At 37.7% G+C, this 21,002-nt stretch overlaps 1 protein-coding gene across 4 annotated transcripts in view; it reads left to right on the forward strand.

The window, feature by feature from the left end:
* Window positions 1-21,002, forward strand: part of slc29a1b (solute carrier family 29 member 1b) — a 34,659-nt gene extending 13,657 nt beyond the window's left edge. For 2 of the 4 annotated variants that reach the window (XM_079845213.1, XM_079845212.1), the window contains exons 2-13: window positions 4,568-4,627; window positions 6,457-6,538; window positions 6,750-6,919; window positions 8,865-9,004; window positions 9,204-9,338; window positions 10,674-10,771; window positions 10,841-10,922; window positions 11,001-11,068; window positions 11,145-11,253; window positions 13,553-13,638; window positions 16,625-16,824; window positions 18,505-21,002. In XM_079845213.1, coding sequence (XP_079701339.1) covers window positions 4,602-4,627; window positions 6,457-6,538; window positions 6,750-6,919; window positions 8,865-9,004; window positions 9,204-9,338; window positions 10,674-10,771; window positions 10,841-10,922; window positions 11,001-11,068; window positions 11,145-11,253; window positions 13,553-13,638; window positions 16,625-16,824; window positions 18,505-18,616 — 1,308 coding nt within the window. In that variant the 5' untranslated portion in view covers window positions 4,568-4,601 and the 3' untranslated portion in view covers window positions 18,617-21,002. Of the gene's footprint in view, window positions 1-3,963; window positions 4,049-4,073; window positions 4,191-4,567; window positions 4,628-6,456; window positions 6,539-6,749; window positions 6,920-8,864; window positions 9,005-9,203; window positions 9,339-10,673; window positions 10,772-10,840; window positions 10,923-11,000; window positions 11,069-11,144; window positions 11,254-13,552; window positions 13,639-16,624; window positions 16,825-18,504 lie in introns of those variants that run through there. The other 2 variants (XM_079845211.1, XM_079845214.1) reach the window with 2 other exon arrangements.

The raw sequence follows: 21,002 nt of genomic DNA on the forward strand, positions 1-21,002 counted from the left end.
CATTCAGTTTTGATTCAATTCCATTAACAGTGTCCATTCGACCTGGTTTCACAGACAGGGCTTAGATTAAGCCAGGATTAAACCTTAGTTCGGTTTATGAAGCTTTTATAAACGTGCCTTAGATAAAACTATGACACTGACATTTTAAGATCTTTCAGTGCTTTCAGTTAAAACAGCTCAAACATATATTTTAGTCCGGGACTCGTTTAAGCCTGGTCTGTGGAACCGGGGGATAATGTCTTTAAACTTCCCATATACAGTAAACGTCCACATGCCCGCATAGATGCATTTCTGCATAATACAGTAATTGAGCCTGTTTTGCCACTAGAGGGCCTCATCATCATCACCAAAACCTGCAGCTAATGTTGCATTAAAATGAATTCATGTTGTACATTCTCATATCATTTTAGTAAATCTTGAACACAAAAAAAGTTACGGACAGCAGCTTTAATAAGTTTAAAACGTATACAACATTTTAGAAATATGCTCTAGTTTTTTTTTTTGTACATAATATGAATAATTTGTAAGGATTATTCAATTCAATTTGATGAAATTTTACTATAATTCAAATGTGTAAGTATTGAAAAAAGTTTTTTTGAGTGTATACACTCTTAAAAAAAAAAAAAAAAAAAAAAAATTGTACCTTTTAAGGTACAAGTGGCCGTCACTGGGGTATATTTTTGTACCTCTAAGTCAGGCGAAGGCAAGTTCGGTCCTAGAGAGCTGATGAGAGTTTAGCTCCAACCCTACTAAACCACCACAGTATAAAACTCATGACTCCCAGCATGCATAGCAGCATTAAATCTTGTTTATGCTCGACGCGTCCGCAGGAGCGCGAGGGTGCGGCAAAATGACGTCATTGCGGAGTGGGCGGTGTGCAGCGCACTTTTTTCAACTTTCCGCACGTCTCCGCATCCGAAAATAAGTTCGAGGCGAATCTAGCCGAGCATGACGTCTCATCACCAGTTTGCACATACATATCAGTTGCTTATATTTACAAAATGAGCCTACAAAAGCATAAATAAGCCCTTTTAATGAAAATAAAGATCCAAGTTTGATTTTAAAAAAAAATCACGAAACTAAATGAAAATGTTTACGCCTCGTCCGTTTGGATAAACAAGGCTTCAGGTATGTCACCATTGTTGAGATTCACATGTTGATTCTTGATATGTGTGTGCGTCTAAACTTTTTTCCCCCTAGAACGTATTTAAAAATCAAAATTCAGAATATCTGATCTGTGGCAAGAAAGTATTGTTGGTGAATATTATTAATTAATATTTTCAGTCGGCGAGGAGTTTTGTCAAACATTTTTCTTCATGATAAGTTTTGTTTATTTAGATTTGAACAGATTATGTGTTTTGTTAACACTGTAACAAAAAACACAAACTCACATAAAAAGCCAAGAGTGAAACTGGCCAACTAAATTAAACACTGATCTCCATAATGGTGACCACCAACATCTAAACCTCTGTTAATTCTCAATAAGAGCTTCTATAGACGTCTTCAGGGTTGGAGCCAAACTTGAACTTGCCCTGTGAGGAAAACAATGGTATAACTGTACCCTAAGGACCAAATGTGTACCTTTAAAAGTACAGTTATACGTTTTGTTCCCCAAAGAACAGAATTGTACCTCCACTGTACTTTTTTTCTGAGTGTGTATTGAACAGTATTCTCTGGCTTGTTTATGCCTGGGTGTGTCTGCGGCTCTGCTCGCCGTAATTCACTCGTTTTCCAAGCGTGGTTTTGCCAAGTTGTATTTCTGCATGTCAGCTCTTATCTGCAAAAACATTTCTGTGGGGAAATCATTCTTCGACTCAACGGTTTCCATCATACATAACTTGAGCTGTTGGCCCAAAACGGCTCTTTTCACCTGATAAAACCAGCGGTTCAGGTCATATCTCAAATATTTGCCTGTTGTAGGCCGACTAAAGGAGTGAGGGCAGCTGACGCCTCTATCTCTGAGACGATGTTGAACGCCTGGTACACAGAGTTCACGGCTCGCGCGTGGGCTGAGAAATCAACATTTCATACTGGAGAACTCAGCTGAACTGCTCATGATCATGACCTGTGGACAAAAGACACACTTCCCATATGGTCTCGTGATTAGTTCTGTCCGCTTCAGCATTTTTAAGATGCAACCCGTGGGTTTCGTCCATGAGGCTGAGTGTGACATTTTTCATGCCGTGTCTGTGAACCACTAACCACATATTAAATGATGTATATTTAGATCAATATCTGACTCTGATTAGCTGTTTTCGGTACCGTCTAACACACTGACACATAACAAATACACACCTGTGGATCTGTCAGGAGTTTTGGTCCTTCTTGCACTGGCCAGTGTTATCCGGACGCAAATATAAAGCTTTACAATCACAGATGAGACTTTCAATGCAGTATTTGTATGATCGGTGATAGTGTGTTTCCTAGAATTCGCAGTTTGCATGATCAACGACATTCAGTAGCACATAAATGTTATTTATTTACGATTTTGTGTCAGTATTACGTCAGTATATCTGCTGAACTCATCCGTCTGGAGGAGTTACGACACATACGGCGTCATGTTCCCCGATCTTCAGTGGCACATGACGCACTCCATCCGCACACACACACACATACACACACACTAGTGTCAGCGGTACATGCCTCCATCCGCTGGCACATGATAACCCGACGTGCCACGTGTGCCAGTGCCTTCTGTGTGTAAGATAAGGTGGCCAGATTTCTGAAATAGAAACCGGCGACATTTCCTATTTGAGTGGTCAAAATATCACTGAAATCTCATTTTTTTTTATGTATTAAAGGCGCAATATGTACGTTTTTCGGATTGAAAAATTCAAAACCCACTAGAGCAGTGTTATATATTTTGTTGACTTGTGTGCATTATCTCAAATGTTTCCAAGAATGTTTAAATCCAGGGAAATCATCATTTTTAACCAGGACACCGTCTATCAGTGACATCATACCCACGTTACCCTCCGGTTTTATTGTGTAGTAACCATGGAAACACTAGCGCCGCTTTAATATCTGATTTGTTTTATTAGACAGTGTTTGGATCATTGATGGACAGAAACTGATCATTGTTCTCCAGCTCAACACAGTCAGTCTTATTGTGTAAATCTGCTGTTGTTAGTTTACATGTTTTACCGCCTAATATGATCTCGCTCACTGCAGTGTGAACAAGTGTCTCATGGTAGCATTATAACATCACTTTAACACACTCACATGTGTGTGATATGATCAAACAGCGCTGCGTTACACACACACACACACACACACACACACACACACACACACACACACACACACTCACACACACGAGCAGAAGAAGCGGAGGCAGAATAAAAGCTCCGCCCACTCAAGAGTCAAGACACGCCTTTGTTTTCAAAAAAATTACATATTGTGCCTTTAATTAAAAAACATGTACAATACATTTGGGCATGTTTTTTTTGTTATTGTAGTGGGTTCCCTATATTGTTATTAACATTAATAATTATTATGATTTAGTTTAGTTATTAGGATTTTTGGTCTGGTTTTAATACAATTTATTTATTAAAAAAACCCGCAATGAAAACAGTTGATAGTAACCATTGTAAATAGGAAGCAATAACTAATTAACTAATATTTTAATGTTAATATTGTAATTATTTGATGTATTTGATCACGGACTGTGATGGCTGAATGTTTGTAAATTGAATTCTACAATAAAAATAATGAAATTTTCCACGAGAACCATCCCGACAGGTCCATTTTGCAGCAATGATTGATTATTTATTAATTGAATAACTTTTATTCATGGCCATTTATGACCCCTGAATTTCAGTGGTTTCTGTTGTTTTGTAGACGCGTTTCGTGTGTTTTTCTGTATGTTTTTCTGTGTTGCTGGTGCAAATGCTCAGATAAGCCCCGCTATCAGTTAACGAGCCCTCCAGCCCCTCATTACATATGCATGAGGGGGGCGGAGTCAGATAAGCGTAGGCTTAAGCCTCCTGCAGCTGTGCAGAGCAGAACTAGTGTGAACATACTTTAGTGCTCGCCGGGGTCAGAAACAGTAAGTATTTCACTTCACTTTTTTTTTTTTTAAATGCAAGTATTCACAGTGATTGTGAAACTTTTTGTTAGGTCTCATTTTGCTGCTTAGTTAAGATTGCAAGTTATGGAATATGCTTTTTGAAAGTTTTGCACAATGTATGGTATGTGTTTATGATTCTATGTATTTTTATTTGATATCGTTCTAATTATAAATCCTAAACTAAAAGAGCATCGCAGAGGTTAGGTTAACTCTGTCTTTATGAGAATTAAATATGTAAGATTTCATGCCAAAAGTGCCAAAAAAGAGAAAGAAAATAGGCATAGTCTGCATTTATTTGTGTTTAGTTTAGGGTTTAAAAATGAACTATAACTTAGTTTTGGAAATTGAAAGTTTTGTTTATAATCTATAAACATCTGATTGTACTTACAGTACATTATTTGTCTTATCAGAAGGTGTTTTTTTGTTTTCATTGAACACTTTCTCATCACTTTCTTCCGTTTTTTGTCCTGCATCTGAACTTGTCCATGTTTTTTCCAGGTGCTTGAACGTTAAAATCCGGAATCTCACAGACATGGACCCTCAGGTGCCCAAAGACAAGTGAGTTGAGCAGCAGTTTAAGGCTTATCTCGCTGTTTTGCCAGCCCTTCTGACTCGGGTTGACACTAGATAGGCAGATAACAAGAACAAAGTGGCATTGTGTGAGTTTCACACTGTAAACGAAGACAAACTTAGCTCACATCTGCTTAAGAGTAGCCCCAGATGTTCAGTTACACCGGAGATCTCCAAAAAGGGGCGTGAACTCAAAGTGGGAGGAGTCTCCACAGGGGGCGGGGTCTCCCAGTGCAAAGACTTTGGCGTCATCCAATAGTCATTGACTTACATTTCAAAATACATCAAACTTTGTTTCTAGTTGATAGAATGCAACAGTTATTAAATATGCAATAGGCCTATAAATACCCCGCGTGAGAGTGAGAGAGTCCAGAGCAATGATACGAGCGGGATTCCCAGTGCAGCGCGTGGGAATGTTTACTCTATCACTGTGTTGGAGTGATGGGGCGTCCCGGGACGTGAGATTCACAGGGTAGGAGGAGGAGAGATGCGATGTGAGACTAGAAATGTGTCCCGGTGAGGTCCGGTTGGGAAGCCAAATATCTCATATCTTATTAACTGCTTATCTCCTGAACCTTTAGCTCACTATTGAGCACAAATCCCGTCTTCCAGTCAATTTCACCGGTTAAAGGGATAGTTCACACAAAAATTAAAATGACCCCATGATTTACTCACCCTCAAGCGGTGGAATACATTCAGAGATAGTAAATAATATCCTGGCTCTTCCTAGCTTTATAATGGCTGTGAATAGAGGTTGATATTTTAAGCCAAAAAAAGTGCATCTATCCATCATGTAGCTCCTCCACACGGCTCCGGGGGTTAATAAAGGCCTTCTGAAGCAAAGTAAGAAAAAGAATAACCCCTGGAGCAAACCTAACCTAGAGCAAAACAAAACACTGGTCAACAAATCTTAAATGAGAATTTCCATCCATCCACCCATCCATTCATCCATCCGTCCGTTCGTCTGTCCATCCATCTGTCTGTTCATCCATCCATCAGTCCATCTATCCATCCGCCTGCCCGTCCATCCGTCCGTTCATCCTTCCGTCCATCCATCTGTCCATCCATCCATCCGTCCATCCATCCATCCATAAGTCCATCTATCCATCCGCCTGCCCGTCCATCCGCCTGCCCGTCCATCCGTCCATTTATTCATCCACCCGTCCATCCATCTGTCCATCCATCCATCCATCCATCCGTCCATTTATCCATCCATCCATCCATTTATCCATCCGCCCGTCCATCTATCCATCCGCCCGCCCGTCCATCCATCCATCCATCCATCCGCCCGTCCATCTATCCATCCGCCCGCCCGCCCATCCATCCATCCATCCATCTGTCTGTCTGTCCATTCATCCATCCATCCGTCCATCCATCCATCCGCCTGTCCATCCGTCTGTCTGTTCATCCATCTGTCTGTCCATCTATCCATCCATCCCTCCGTCTGTCCATTCGTCTGTCCGTCCATCAGTCCATCCATCCATCCATCCGTCTGTTCATTCATCTGTCCATCAATCCATCCATCCATCTGTTCATCCATCAGTCCATTATGCTTTTTTTATAAATATTTTATGAAACTTAAAATAAAAGAATGCATGAAGCTGGAATAAAATGCTTGTTTGTTTGTTTGTTCTTTCTTTTTATGTATTCTGGGGGCCATTCAAGTTTTGTAAAAATGATCAAAAATCGAACTTTTAAATAAAAAAAACACTGGCATGGAAAGAGTTAATCTCCTCAAAGAACTTTGTTTTGTGTAGTTTTAAAGAGAAAACATTTGCAGCTCGACACTGACATTCCTGCGTCTCTCCTCGGGACAGATATAATGGCGTGTGGTGGATCTTCTTCATGCTGGGGTTGGGAACGCTTCTGCCATGGAATTTCTTCATGACAGCCACAGTGGTAATTTTGCTCTTGCATCACATGTGTGTGTGTGTGTGTGTGTGTGTGTGTGTGTGTGTGTGTGTGTGTGTATGTGCGTGTGAGAAGGACGTGTGAGGTGGTTTGGTTTTTGTCCTAGACGACCAAAATGTGTTGCAATAGTTGCAAAATCAATAATTGCCTTCTGAAAAACAGCCGATGCGTGTCTCAGTCTTCTGTGTTTGTGTTGTAGTATTTCACCAGTCGCCTCGCAGACCCTGTGGATGAAGCAAACCTCTCGGCCAATGGGACGGCAGAAGCCCCGCGCAGCCTCTTACAGGCCAAGTTCAATAACGTGATGACCCTGTGTGCGATGGTTCCTCTGCTGGCCTTCACCTGCCTCAACTCCGTCCTCCACCAGAGGTGACACTCACTCTCTGGAGCAAAGTCTAAAGAACATGACAAATTCATATGCATTAAGAAAATGAAGCTTGTTTTAGGACCATAGTCTGTCCATCTGTCTATCTGTCCGTCTGTCTATCTATCTGTCTGTCTGTCTGTCTGTCCGTCCGTCCGTCCGTCCTTCCTTCCTTCCATCCGTCCATCCATCTGTCTATCTACCTATATCCATTCCATCCATCCATCATCTGTCTGTCTGTATACTTATATCCATCCATCCTTCCGTCCAACCACCCATCCATCCGTCTATTAATCCTCCATCCATCCATCCATCCATCCATCCATCCATCCACCCAGCCATCTGTCCATCCAGCCATCTGTCTGGCTATCTACTTATATCTATTCCATCTGTCTGTCCATCCATCCATTTATCCTTCCCTCCGTCCATCCATCCATCTACTTATATCTATCATTCATCCATCTTTCTGTCCATCATCCATCCGTCTGTCCATCCAGCCATCTGTCTGTCTGTCTACTTATATCCATCTATCTGTCTGTCCATCCATCCTTCCGTCCATTAATCATCCATCTGTCCATCATCCATCCATCCATCCATCTACTTATTTATTCATCCTTTTGTCAGTCTGTCCATCATCCGTCCATCTATCCATCATCCATCCATCCGTCTGTCCATCATCGATTCATCCATCTGTCCATCATCCGTCCATCAATCCATCATCTGTCCATCAATCCATCCTCCATCCATCTATCCATTCATCTATTCATTCATCTGTCCATCTATCAATCCATCCAACCATCATCCATCCGTCTGTCCATCTATCCATCCTCCCATCTATCTATCATCCATCCATCAATCCATCCATTCATCCATCATCCGTCCATTCATCCATCTGTCCATCCATCAATCTACTTATATATCCATCCTTTTGTCCGTCTGTCCATCCATATCCAACCATTCTTCCACCCGTCCATCTGTCCATCCATCATCCACTTATATATCAATCCTTTTGTCCGTCTGTCCATCCATCATCCATCCATCTACTTGTATATCAATCCTTTTGTCCGTCTGTCCATCCATCATCCACTTATAAATCAATCCTTTTGTCCGTCTGTCCATCCGTATCCAACCATTCTTCCACCCGTCCATCTGTCCATCCATCATCCATCCATCTACTTATATATCAATCCTTTTGTCCGTCTGTCCATCCATCATCCACTTATAAATCAATCCTTTTGTCCGTCTGTCCATCCATCATCCATCCATCCATCTACTTGTATATCAATCCTTTTGTCCGTCTGTCCATCCATCATCCATCCATCTACTTGTATATCAATCCTTTTGTCCGTCTGTCCATCCATCATCCATCCATCTACTTATATATATCCATCCTTTTGTCCGTCTTTCCATCCATCATCCATCCATCTACTTGTATATCCATTTCTTTGTCCGTCTGTCCATCCATATCCACCCATTCTTCCACCCGTCCATCTGTCCATCCATCATCCATCCATCTACTTATATATCAATCCTTTTGTCCGTCTGTCCATCCATCATCCATCCATCTACTTATATATATCCATCCTTTTGTCCGTCTGTCCATCCATCATCCATCCATCTACTTGTATATCCATCCTTTTGTCCGTCTGTCCATCCATATCCACCCATTCTTCCACCCGTCTGTCTGTCCATCCATCTTCTTGTATATATATCTATCCTTTTGTCCGTATTTATTGCATTGTGACAATATTCTCATGGCAATTAAGCAATTTACTGTCAAATTCTCCCCCAACTTTTTTTAAAAATAGGCTTGATTTTCTTTATGGAAAATATATAAAATATAATATATGAAAATATATTCCTTAATTGTTTTCCTTTTGTGTTTTTTGAGTCACTGTCAGCCAGACATGTCCGTGAGCTTCTCCTCTGAACTGAGATTTGAATCCGCAGAATTCCTCAGAAGATCCGGATCGCCGGGAGCCTGGCGGCCATTCTGCTGGTGTTCCTGCTGACCGCCATCCTGGTGAAGGTGGAGCTGGAGCCGCTGCCGTTCTTCATCATCACCATGATCAAAATCATCTGCATCAACTGTGAGGCTACAATAGAGCTGGAACTCATTTCTTTATTTCCTTGAATCCCTTTTAATCCTAATTTATTCCCTTCCCCACCCAAAAAAACGAACAAAACCTTGACATTTGTGTCTAAGAATGTACTCTTGTAGGCTGGATGGGTCGTGAATGTCATGTTTTTGGTGTATTTTAAGGCGTGTGCATGTCGTGTTGTTCCCAGCGTTTGGAGCCGTCCTGCAGGGAAGCCTCTTTGGGATGGCCGGCCTTCTCCCGGCTTCCTACACGACACCCATCATGAGCGGACAAGGACTCGCGGGAACCTTCGCTGCATTCTCCATGATCTGCGCCATCGCCAGTGAGTCAAAACTAATGCGTCTATAGCACAGATTTTGCATGTCAGTGAAACTATAAGTGCCTTAAAGGATTAGTTCACTTTTAAATAAACTTTTGCTGATAATTTACTCATCCCCATGTCATCCAAGATGTCCATGTCTTTCTTTCTGCAGTCGAAAAGAAAGTACGTTTTTAGATGAAAACAGTCCAGGGTTGTTCTCCATATAATGGACTTCAATGGGACCCAAACGGTTCAAGGTCCAAATGACAGTTTCAGTGCAGCTTCAAAGGGCTTTAAACGACACCAGATGATGAATAAGGGTCTGATCTAGACAAACCATCAGTTTCTGAGAGAAACCCAGCAGTATTTATGCTATTATTTTACCTCTTATCAGACGAACGTGATCATCTCTGAGCTCCGCCATAACTTCCGGCAAGTGAGGTCAAATTAGATCGTGGTCATAGATGTATACGTAGATGCCTCATTAGCGACTGCACAGATCAGTAGAATGAGGCATCTACTATCGATATATCTATGACCACGATCGAATTTGACCTCACTTGCCGGAAGTTATGGCGGAGCTCAGAGACGATCACGTTCGTCTGTTAAGAGGACCTAGTTTGGTCTTGTTTTAAAGCAGACACTCGGCAGATTATTACTGAAGTGAAAGCAATTCAAAATATGAAAGTATGAAAAAGTTATGGAAGTCTAAATTTACTGTAAATAAAAAATTCTGTACTAAATATTTTTATATCATATAAAATATATATTTTACAAAAATGTTTTAATCTAAAATTACTATAAAATCAAAGCCATATGTCTAACCAAGTTGTGTTCCAAATTTGAAGTTGATATCACAAAAATTGAATTTTGTTTAGGCGCTGTACCAAAAATAGCCACCGGGTGTCATTGAAATTCCATTGATTTTTTTTGTGATGCATTTTCCTGTAAATTTCTGTCCAAAAGTCACTTCCGGTCACAAAACGGTCACCAAATATGGAACCTTGAGACTCAGACCTTTCCGACGATATGCGTCAAGATTGGAAAAGATTTTAATTATAAAGTAGTTGAAATAAATGTTGTAATATGAAACATGACGACGCCCACTAGGGGGAGGAGCCCGCTAGAAGAATTTAAAGTGCCGTTTCCATGGTAACGCAACGTCCAATTTCAAAACGGTTTTCACAGGATGAATTTTTAGTTCGTAAGCTTTCGAATGATACCTAATTTTTTGATAATTACTAAAATATATGATACGAAAAAAAGAGTGCCAGGTGTCCCGCCAGCGGGACGGTGACAGTTAAGAGGTTAAAACAAAGCCATGCATTAAAGATGATGTGTCTCTCTCTCTCTCAGGTGGTTCTGCTTTACATGACAGCGCGTTCGGATACTTCATCACGGCGTGTGTCGTCATCGCCCTCGCCATCGCATCATACGTCGCCCTTCCTAAACTGGTAAGATCCGAGCGTTAAAGGCATTAAAGCGTGAAGCGTTCCCAATCCGTGCCTGTTTCCCGTCTGTAGGCGTTCTATCAGCACTATCAGGAGAGTCAGCAGAACAAACCCACTGAGGATGAAGAGAACAAGATGGACCTGCTGAAGAAAGGTACGTCTCGTAACTCACATCACATGCTTATGTGTCTCTCTGAATATTATAAAGTCGAAAACATCTGTGCTTGTGTAGATCAGCGGCTGCCGAACGCTGGAGACGACGACAAACAGACGCCTTCCATCCCGGCCATCTTTAAGAAGGTAAGCGCTCAGATGTGCGGAAGCAACACTTAAACGCCTCCGCAAACGCAGATCAGTTGCACATCTGTGTCCTCAGATCTGGGTCCTGGCTCTGTCCGTGTGTCTGGCCTTCACCATCACCATCGGCACGTTTCCTGCGGTCACTGTGGATGTGAGATCCACCATCGCTGAGGGAGGAGTGTGGGGTGAGAGGGACTGATCAGGCTCTGGTTCTCACAATTATCACATAAAAAGTCAAAATTAGGACAGAAAAAGTCAAAATTATGACATACTAATACATAATTCTAAGATCAAAAGTTTAAATTATGACAGAAAAAGTAAAAATTATGAGATAAAAAGTCACAATTATGACATACTAAGACATAATTGTGAGATTAAAAAGTCAATTATAGATAAAAAGTCACAATTATGGCGTACTAAGACATAATTATGAGATGATAAGTAAATTATGACAGAAAAAGTACAAAATTATGAGATAAAAAGTCAATGATGACAGAAAAAGTCAAAATTATGACATACTAAGACATAATTGTGAGATTAAAAAGTCAATTATGACAGAAAAAGTACAAAATTATGAGATAAAAAGTCAATTATGACATACTAAGACATAATTATGAGATTAAAAAGTCAATTATGAGATAAAAAGTCACAATTATGGCGTACTAAGACATAATTATGAGAAGTCAATTATGACAGAAAAAGTACAAAATTATGAGATAAAAAGTCAATTATGACAGAAAAAGTCAAAATTATGACATACTAAGACATAATTGTGAGATTAAAAAGTCAATTATGACAGAAAAAGTACAAAATTATGAGATAAAAAGTCAATTATGACATACTAAGACATAATTATGAGATAAAAAGTAAATTATGACAGAAAAAGTCAAAATTATGACATACTAAGACATAATTGTGAGATTAAAAAGTCAATTATGACAGAAATTGTACGAAATTATGAGATAAAAAGCCATTATGACATACTAAGACATAATTATGAGATAAAAAGTCAATTATGACATACTAAGACATAATTATGAGATTAAAAAGTCAATTATGAGATAAAAAGTCACAATTATGGCGTACTAAGACATAATTATGAGATGATAAGTCAATTATGACAGAAAAAGTACAAAATTATGAGATAAAAAGTCAATTATGACAGAAAAAGTCAAAATTATGACATACTAAGACATAATTGTGAGATTAAAAAGTCAATTATGACAGAAAAAGTACAAAATTATGAGATAAAAGTCAATTATGACATACTAAGACATAATTATGAGATAAAAAGTCAATTATGATAGAAAAAGTCAAAATTATGACATACTAATACATAATTATAAGATCAAAAGTTTAAATTATGACAGAAAAAGTAAAAATTATTAGATAAAAAGTCACAATTATGACATACTAAGACATAATTGTGAGATTAAAAAGTCAATTATGACAGAAAAAGTACAAAATTATGAGATAAAAAGTCAATTATGACATACTAAGACATAATTATGAGATAAAAAGTCAATTATGACAGAAAAAGTCAAAATTATGACATACTAATACATAATTATAAGATCAAAAGTTTAAATTATGACAGAAAAAGTAAAAATTATGAGATAAAAAGTCACAATTATGACATACTAAGACATAATTGTGAGATAAAAAGTCACAATTATGACATACTAAAACAATTATGAGATAAAGTTTAAATTATGACAGAAAAAGTCACAATTATGACATACTAAAGCATAATTATGAGATAAAAAGTCAATTATGACAGAAAAAGTCAAAACTATAAGATAAAAAAGTCACAATTATGCCATACTAAGCGATAAAGTAGAAATTATGTGATTAAAAAGTATATCAAATTTACTTTTCTGTCATAATTTTGTCTTTATCTCATAATTATGATTTAGTGTCAGTTTAGACTTTATCTCATAATTATACAGTATATCTTAGTATGTCATAATTATGAGATAAGTCAATGACAATGTCGTTTTATTGACATAAAAAGTAAATTATGACATACTAAGTCAAAGACAAAGCTATAATTATAAGATAAAGTTGAAATTATGACACTATTATAATTATGAGCGAAATTATGAGATTGAAAAGTATGTCATAATTGACTGTCATCATTTTGTCCTGATTTTTTATAATTTTGAGATAATGTCATTATGAGGTGAAATTATGAAAAAGTCAGAATTGTGAGATAAAAAGTCAACGACTTTTCATAATTATGAGATTTAAAAGTCTTTTAAAAGTATAATTCAGGAGAATATGAATATTTACATGTTTGAATATGAAGGCATCTGATGAACTGCTTGTCTGTCTCTCTCTCTCTCTCTCTCTCTCTCTCTCTCTCTCTCTCTCTCTCTCTCTCTTTCTCTCTTTCTCTCTCTCTCTCTCTCTCTCTCTCTCTCTCTCTCTCTCTCTCTCTCTCTCTCTCTCTCTCTCTCTCTCTCTCTCTCTCTCTCTCTCTAGAGAAGTATTTCATCCCAGTGTCTTGTTTCCTGCTCTTCAACATGTTTGACTGGGCCGGCCGCAGTCTGACCGCAGTGTGTATGTGGGTGAGAAACGCTCATGCATCACATCATGAGATTATGTTTATACAATTATGACTGACAGAATTATGTGTGACATACTTATGGTGCGTTCACACCGGACGCGATTCGCGCGAGTGATTTACATGTTAAATCAATGCAGAGACGCGAAATGGCATTCTGCGGCACGATTCGCGCGAATGAGGCGGCGAGATTCGCGCAAATCGCTCAAGTTGAAAAATCTGAACTTTGGCGGATATTCGCGCCGCGTTAACCAATCACGAGCTTGCTCTAGTAGTGACAACAATGAGGAGAAAATCTGTATATTGATATCTGGTTCAGACAATATGATTATCACTGTGATAACATTAAATGACATGAAACACAACCCAGTCTCTTTTTGTTAAATGCAAGTTTATGTTTGATCAATAATACAAAAGTATAAGTAAGAGGTATAATAAGCTATACATGAAATAAAGCAAACAATGCAGTCAAACATTCAAAGTCAGTGCTAGTCGGCTAAAACTGTAACGTAAAGTTATAGCCTAAAAATATAAAGTAATGAAACTTCTCTTTGCCTTCAGCCTAAACGATTTGCCAGGGAACAAATTATAGATCCATGAGAGCAAAGATCGGCCGTTACAAGACGAATTATAGCTCGAGACGCCACAGAGACATCAGAGACGGCAGAAGGACTGGCCGAGGAAAGGCTGCTCTCGCCGGGGTTAATGAGCGCCGCTGATCCACTGGAGCTCACAACTCCGAAAACGGCAGATAAAATGTTCAAATAGGCGCTCTCTTTATAAATAAACCACAGATTTGAGCTTTAAACAACTACATTATCGACTGAAAAAGTCTTAAAACTACATTTTGCCACACATTAACAGTAGATTTTAACAAAAAAAAGACATGTAAACACAGCCCATGTCAGCCATTTCTCAACGAGACGAGCTGCTGGCGGAAGCCCCGCCCATGACGCGAATTCACGTCTGTTGTGCAGTGAATGTCACGCGCGAGTAAACTCAAAATGTACACGCGTCCACCTTCGCGCAATCAGTGCGAATCGCGTCCGGTGTGAGCGATTCGCGCGAATCGCGCGTTCAAAACGCTCAATTTGCGTCCTTCGCGCCGCCTTAATCACACGAATCTCGCCGCCTCATTCGCGCGAATCGTGCCGCAGAATGCCATTTCGCGTCTCTGCATTGACTTAACATGTAAATCACTCGCGCGAATCGCGTCCGGTGTGAACGCACCATTAGTCATCATTTTGTCACTGAGTCATAATGTCAAATTATATTGACATCAAAAGTCAATTATGACAGTAAGTCATAATTATGAGATGAAAAGTCACAGTTATAACATTCTAAAATGATGAGATAAATTGAAATAAGATAGTATGTCAGTTATGACGGCCGCGGCGTCATATTTTCAACTTTTTATCTTATTTTGATTTTTTCTCAAAATTATGTCATAATATCATAATTATATTTCATAAATCGGAATTAGTACACACACCAAGTCAATTATGAGATTAAACATATGACAATTATGACTTAATCTATCATAATTTTGTCTTTTTGTGTCATAATTTCCACCTTTTTATGTCATTTCATCCTTTTCAGATCAAAAGGAAAAAAATGTACATGCCGAGTCATAATTAATTTTTAATCTCATAATTGTGATTTATGGTCATAATTTTGACTTTATCTCAATTATATTTTATGTCATAATTATGAGATAATCTAAATAAGATAAAAAAAAATTATGACATACGGTCATAAATGACATAAAAAGTCAATTAAGAGATATAATAATGAAATTATGACATAAGACAAAATTATGACTGTCATTATGAGATGAAAAAGATGAAATGACAAAAAAGTGAAATTATGACAAAAAAACTAAATTATGATAGATTAAGTCAATTTTTGTATTTTTAATCTCCTAATTATGACGGTGAGCACTAATTCCGATTTATGAAATACAATTTGTTCAAACTGTTGCGCGTGTGGCCCCTTTAAGACTTGTTGCCCTTTTAAAAAATGACGCACCAAAGTGTGGAGTGAAGAAGAAATGCGAGCTGATCCGAGCTGCAGTGTTATATGTGTGCGTGCATTCTATAAAACCACACACATACGCATTCATCTATAAAGTCATAAACTGAAAGAACTGTGGTTGACTGAGTTCCTGGGTTCTGACCGACCCACCAGGGCGAGTGTTGCTTCTCCAACAGTCCTTTAAGAGAGAAACTAGAATTCCAATTCCAAATCCTACAATGAGATTGTCATAATTTTGAGAAAAATCTAAATAAGATTAAAAAAGTTGAAACTATGACAGTCATAATTGACATACTAAGTCAGTTATGAGATTTAAAAAATAATAATTATGACAAAAATGCAAAATAATGACAAAAACAGTCAATGTCCAAATTATATTGACATGAAAAGTAAATTATGACATATTAAATCATAATTATGAGATGAAAAGTCACAGAAATGACATTCTAAATTTATGAGATAAATCGAAATAAGATAGTATGTCAGTTATGACAGTGTCATATTTCCAACTTTTTAAGTCAATTATGAGATAAAAAGAAAAAAAATGGACATACCAAGTCATAATTGATTTTTTTATGTCATAAATTTGTCTTTTTAATCTCATAATTGTGATTTATAGTAAAATGTTTGACTTTATCTCAATTATATGTCATTATTGACTTGTCGTCATTTTGTCTGTCATAATTATGAGATTATCTAAATAAGATCAAAAAATTATTATGACATACGGTCATAAATGACATACTAAGTCAATTATGAGATATAATAATGAAATTATGACATGAAAGGGCAAAATTCAGAGTTATGAGATAAAGTGTCAATGACATATGAGATCAAAAAGTGTCAAGAAATTGACACTTGATTTGATATTTTCTGTTTAATGCAAAACACAAATGCTATTTAATGCGGGTGTTTCTTCTATCCTCACCTCTCTCTCTCTCTCTCTCTGTGGTCAGCCTGGGAAAGACAGTAAGCTTCTGCCGGGTCTGATAATGGCGCGGGTGATCTTCGTCCCTCTCTTCATGCTGTGTAACGTCCAGCCTCGTTTCCATCTGCCGGTCTACTTCACACACGACGGCTGGTTCATCGGCTTCATGATCCTCTTCGCCTTCTCCAACGGATATCTGGCCAGTCTGTGCATGTGCTTCGGACCCAAGTGAGTGGACACAGCTAAATCACACCTCAGGATCCACCCTAATCCGAACCCTACATGTGGTTCATTATTATTACTCCGTTCATCCGTCCTCTCGCTGTAACAAATCCTTCGTTCACGGGTCAAAATGCGCCATGTTAGTCGGATTTACATCACGTAAATTCATTCACGTCTTATGAAGTATATGAAAGTAAGTGACCGCTGAACTGGGAGAAGAATAAACTATATAGTTACTATATAATGTGTATCTGATATGAATAAAACACATAGTCAAGTTAACTGTCTGAAAGGATTGTTTTCACCGCTTCCATAGACATCAGTGTGTGTTTTTTGCTTGTACTCATGAGCATTTAAATGTCTGAAACCTAAAATAAACATGATGTGGTTGAAAACACTGGGTTTGGCGGTTGCCAGGAGAACAGGACTTGCTTGACCAATTATGAAATAAAAAGTTGAAATTATGAGTCATAATGTAGATACTAAGCCAATTATGAGATAAAAAGTTGAAATTATGACCGTCATAATGTACATACTAAGCCAATTATGAGATAAAAAGTTGCAATTATGAGTCATAATGTACATACTAAGCCAATTATGAGATAAAAAGTTGCAATTATGAGTCATAATGTAGATACTAAGCCAATTATGAGATAAAAAGTTGAAATTATGACCGTCATAATGTACATACTAAGCCAATTATGAGTCATAATGTACATACTAAGCCAATTATGAAATAAAAAGTTGTAATGAGTCATAATGTACATACTAAGCCAATTATGAAATAAAAAGTTGAAATTATGACCATCATAATGTACATACTAAGCCAATTATGAAATAAAAAGTTGTAATTATGAGTCATAATGTACATACTAAGCCAATTATGAGATAAAAAGTTGAAATTATGGCTGTCATAATGTACATACTAAGCCAATTATGAGATAAAAAGTTGCAATTATGAGTCATAATGTACATACTAAGCCAATTATGGATTCTAGAGCAGTGGAGACGTGTTCTCTGAGGAACCAATCACGCTTCTCTGTCTGTCAATCCCATGGACGAGTCTGGGTTTGGCGGTTGCCAGGAGAACGGGACTTGCCTGACTGCATTGTGCCAAGTGTAAAGTTTGGTGGAGAGGGGATTATGGGGTGGGGTTGCTTTTCAGGGGTTGCTGAAAATGGAGATGGAAATTTAGGGGGGGCTAAAGCCTTCCTAAAATGGGCCTAGTGACGCCCCTGGAAATCATACTTTTAAAATCCAGATTTTCTATGACTGTGAGAGTCCCGGTTATTTCAGGGGTTGAATTTAAAATAAAATATGTTATTTTTAGCTTATTTTAGATGGCGTCCTGCTTGAGAACCACTGTTTTATATATACACACTAATTTACAAATCACATTTAAAGTCAGCATGAAACGGAAGTTGCATCTTTTCTTCTCTATTGTGCCGTACGAGTGAAGTGCTTCCCAAACAAGAACAAATGTAGGGCGGGGCTTGATTTTGTTGATTGGATGGTTGTGGTTTGTTATTGGTGGATCTCGTGTGAGTGACAGGTTGCCCCGCCCTCGTCATCAGAGAAGAGGAGGAGTTATTCTGATTCAAGATCACCAGGAACATGAATTTAAAACAATGCAATATTCCTGTAATTCACCGATTTCACCTCTTGAATCCCTTGTTTGTGTCACAGGAAGGTGGATCCCAGCGAGGCGGAGACGGCCGGAGCGATCATGGCCTTCTTCCTGTCTCTCGGCTTGGCTCTCGGAGCGTCTCTGTCATTTCTGTTCCGCGTGCTCGTCTGAAGGATCGCGGATGAGTCCGGATGAGACAGTCCAGAGCGGATCCATACGGGAACAACACCTGATCCTGAGTGGAAGGACACATGATGAATGTACAGGACAGATCCCACCCGATGCACTGCAAAAAATGCTTTTCTTACGTAGTATTTTTGTCTTGTTTTCAGTCCAAATATCTAAAAAATCTTACATTAAGAAGCATTTACTAGACAAGCAAAAGTTTTTGTCGTGTTTGGGGGGAAAATAACTCAAAATTAAGGGAGTTTTTGCTTAAAATCAGAGGTGGACAAAGTACACAACTCAAGTAAAAGTACTACTGGTCAAATATTACTCCATTACAAGTGAAAGTTGTAAAAAACTATTTTTACTTAAGTAAAAATACAGAAGTACTTGTTTATAAAAGTACTTCAGTATCAAAAGTAAATTTCCTTATTTATGTCAATGCATTATTTTATTATCGTTGCATTGTTGTATGAATGCACGCTATAGCCATCACGGTGGTTTAAGCCAGTCAGTGATGCTCCATCCCACATGCTAGCATACGACTATCTTGAACTCATTTAAATACTTGTATAAAAGTTACAAAGCTGCTGTCACTTTAAGGCAGAATGCACAAATCCTATACACTGATACACATCCGATATTCCCCCAACTGTTTACGTTCACTTATGACATAATCAACTTTGTTTACGTGAATACTTTCCAAAATGAAAATGTTGACATTTTGTGTGTATTGGTCTGTTTAAGTGTGAAAAAACACAAAAGAAAGCTCAATTCAGTGCTCGTGCTCTGGCATCTCAGAGGCACAAAAAACAGACTGAACTGAGCTCTTTCATCATCCATATGTCTATGCTTCTCTTTCTCCCACACATTTACGTTTTTTAACATTTTATGAGACATTCATCAAGTGTATGCCAACGAAACTAATCTTTAATCTTTTCAGAAAACTGAAACTTACTTTCTAATATGGCCATGGGTGCACACACTGTGCCGAGGAACCGCCTTCCTCCATTTTGCTATAAACTGATCAGTGTTCAAAAATTTTTGGGGAAATTATGACCCTACAAAAGTGATTACTTATAGGCTGTCTGCAAAAAAAAAAAATATATATATATATCATCCACTGACTTGCAAAGCTGCTACAGAAACGACTTTCGACTTTAAGGACCTTGATAGAAATGTAGCGGAGTAAAAAGTACGATATTTGTCTTTCAAATGTAGCGAAGTTAAAGTAAAAGTTTCCCTAAAAAATAATACTTCAGTAAAGTACAGATACTCAAAAGTGTACTTAAGTACAGTACTCAAGTAAATGTACTTAGCTACTGTCCACCTCTGCTTAAAATAAGCAAAATAATCTGCCAATGGGGTAAGCAAAATAATCTTAATTTAAACAGAAAACAAGATTATTTTGCTTACCCCATTGGCTTATTTTAAGCAAAAACTCCCTTAATTTTGAGTTATTTTCCCCCAAAACAAGACAAAACTTTTGCTTGTCTGGTAAATGCTTCTTAATGTAAGATTTTTTAGATATTTGGACTGAAAACAAGACAAAAATACTACGTAAGAAAAGCATTTTTTGCAGTGCTGGAGGCGTTGAGTCTCTCAGTGAACTCTTACCGCGCATAATGTAAAGAACTTAACGCTACCGTTCAAAGGGTTCCCGCTTTTATTCCGCAAGGACACGTTGATCAAAAGTCACATTTATACGAATCTATTCATCAAAAGGCATGAAAAAATAACCACAAAAATATCAGTTTTCAACTGACAATAATCAGAAATGCTGCTGAAAATTCAGCTTTGATCACGGGAATAAATTACACTTTTAAATGTTTTAAATTATAATAATATTGCACTGTTTTTACTGCATTTTTGATCAAATAAATGAGCAGAAGATTCAAAAACATAAAAAACTCTGACCCTAAACTTTTGAACAGTATAGTATATATTAGTATTACGTCTATTATTATTATTGTTTAAGAGTGTTTGAACACATTTGACATGTATAGTTCACTCAAAACGAGACTTTTTGAACTATTTCTTCACATTAATTGCCAGTTTTTAATCACATCTTACTTAAAGATAGAATTATCCTCACAGCACATTTAAGACAAGTCATTTATATAATATATTTTCTTTATAGAAGTTTATGTAAGCCAAATATTGTATTGTAGTCATTTTTAATAACCAGATGAAGGTGAAATGCATTATGACGTTATAGTATTTAACATGTATAAAAACATTAATGTGAAGTTTTAAAGTTTTAAGCGCATACGATCAAACCAACTCTACCTCGTACCTCGAACAACATCTTTCCTCTACACTACATTATTCTTTAGACCAGACACCAAAGTGCCAAATATTATGCTTTATTTTCAATAAAAACTGTTGTTTA

Source organism: Gobio gobio (assembly GCF_949357685.1).
Source record: "Gobio gobio genome assembly, chromosome: 19".
In the NCBI taxonomy this organism is placed as follows: Eukaryota; Metazoa; Chordata; class Actinopteri; order Cypriniformes; family Gobionidae; genus Gobio; species Gobio gobio.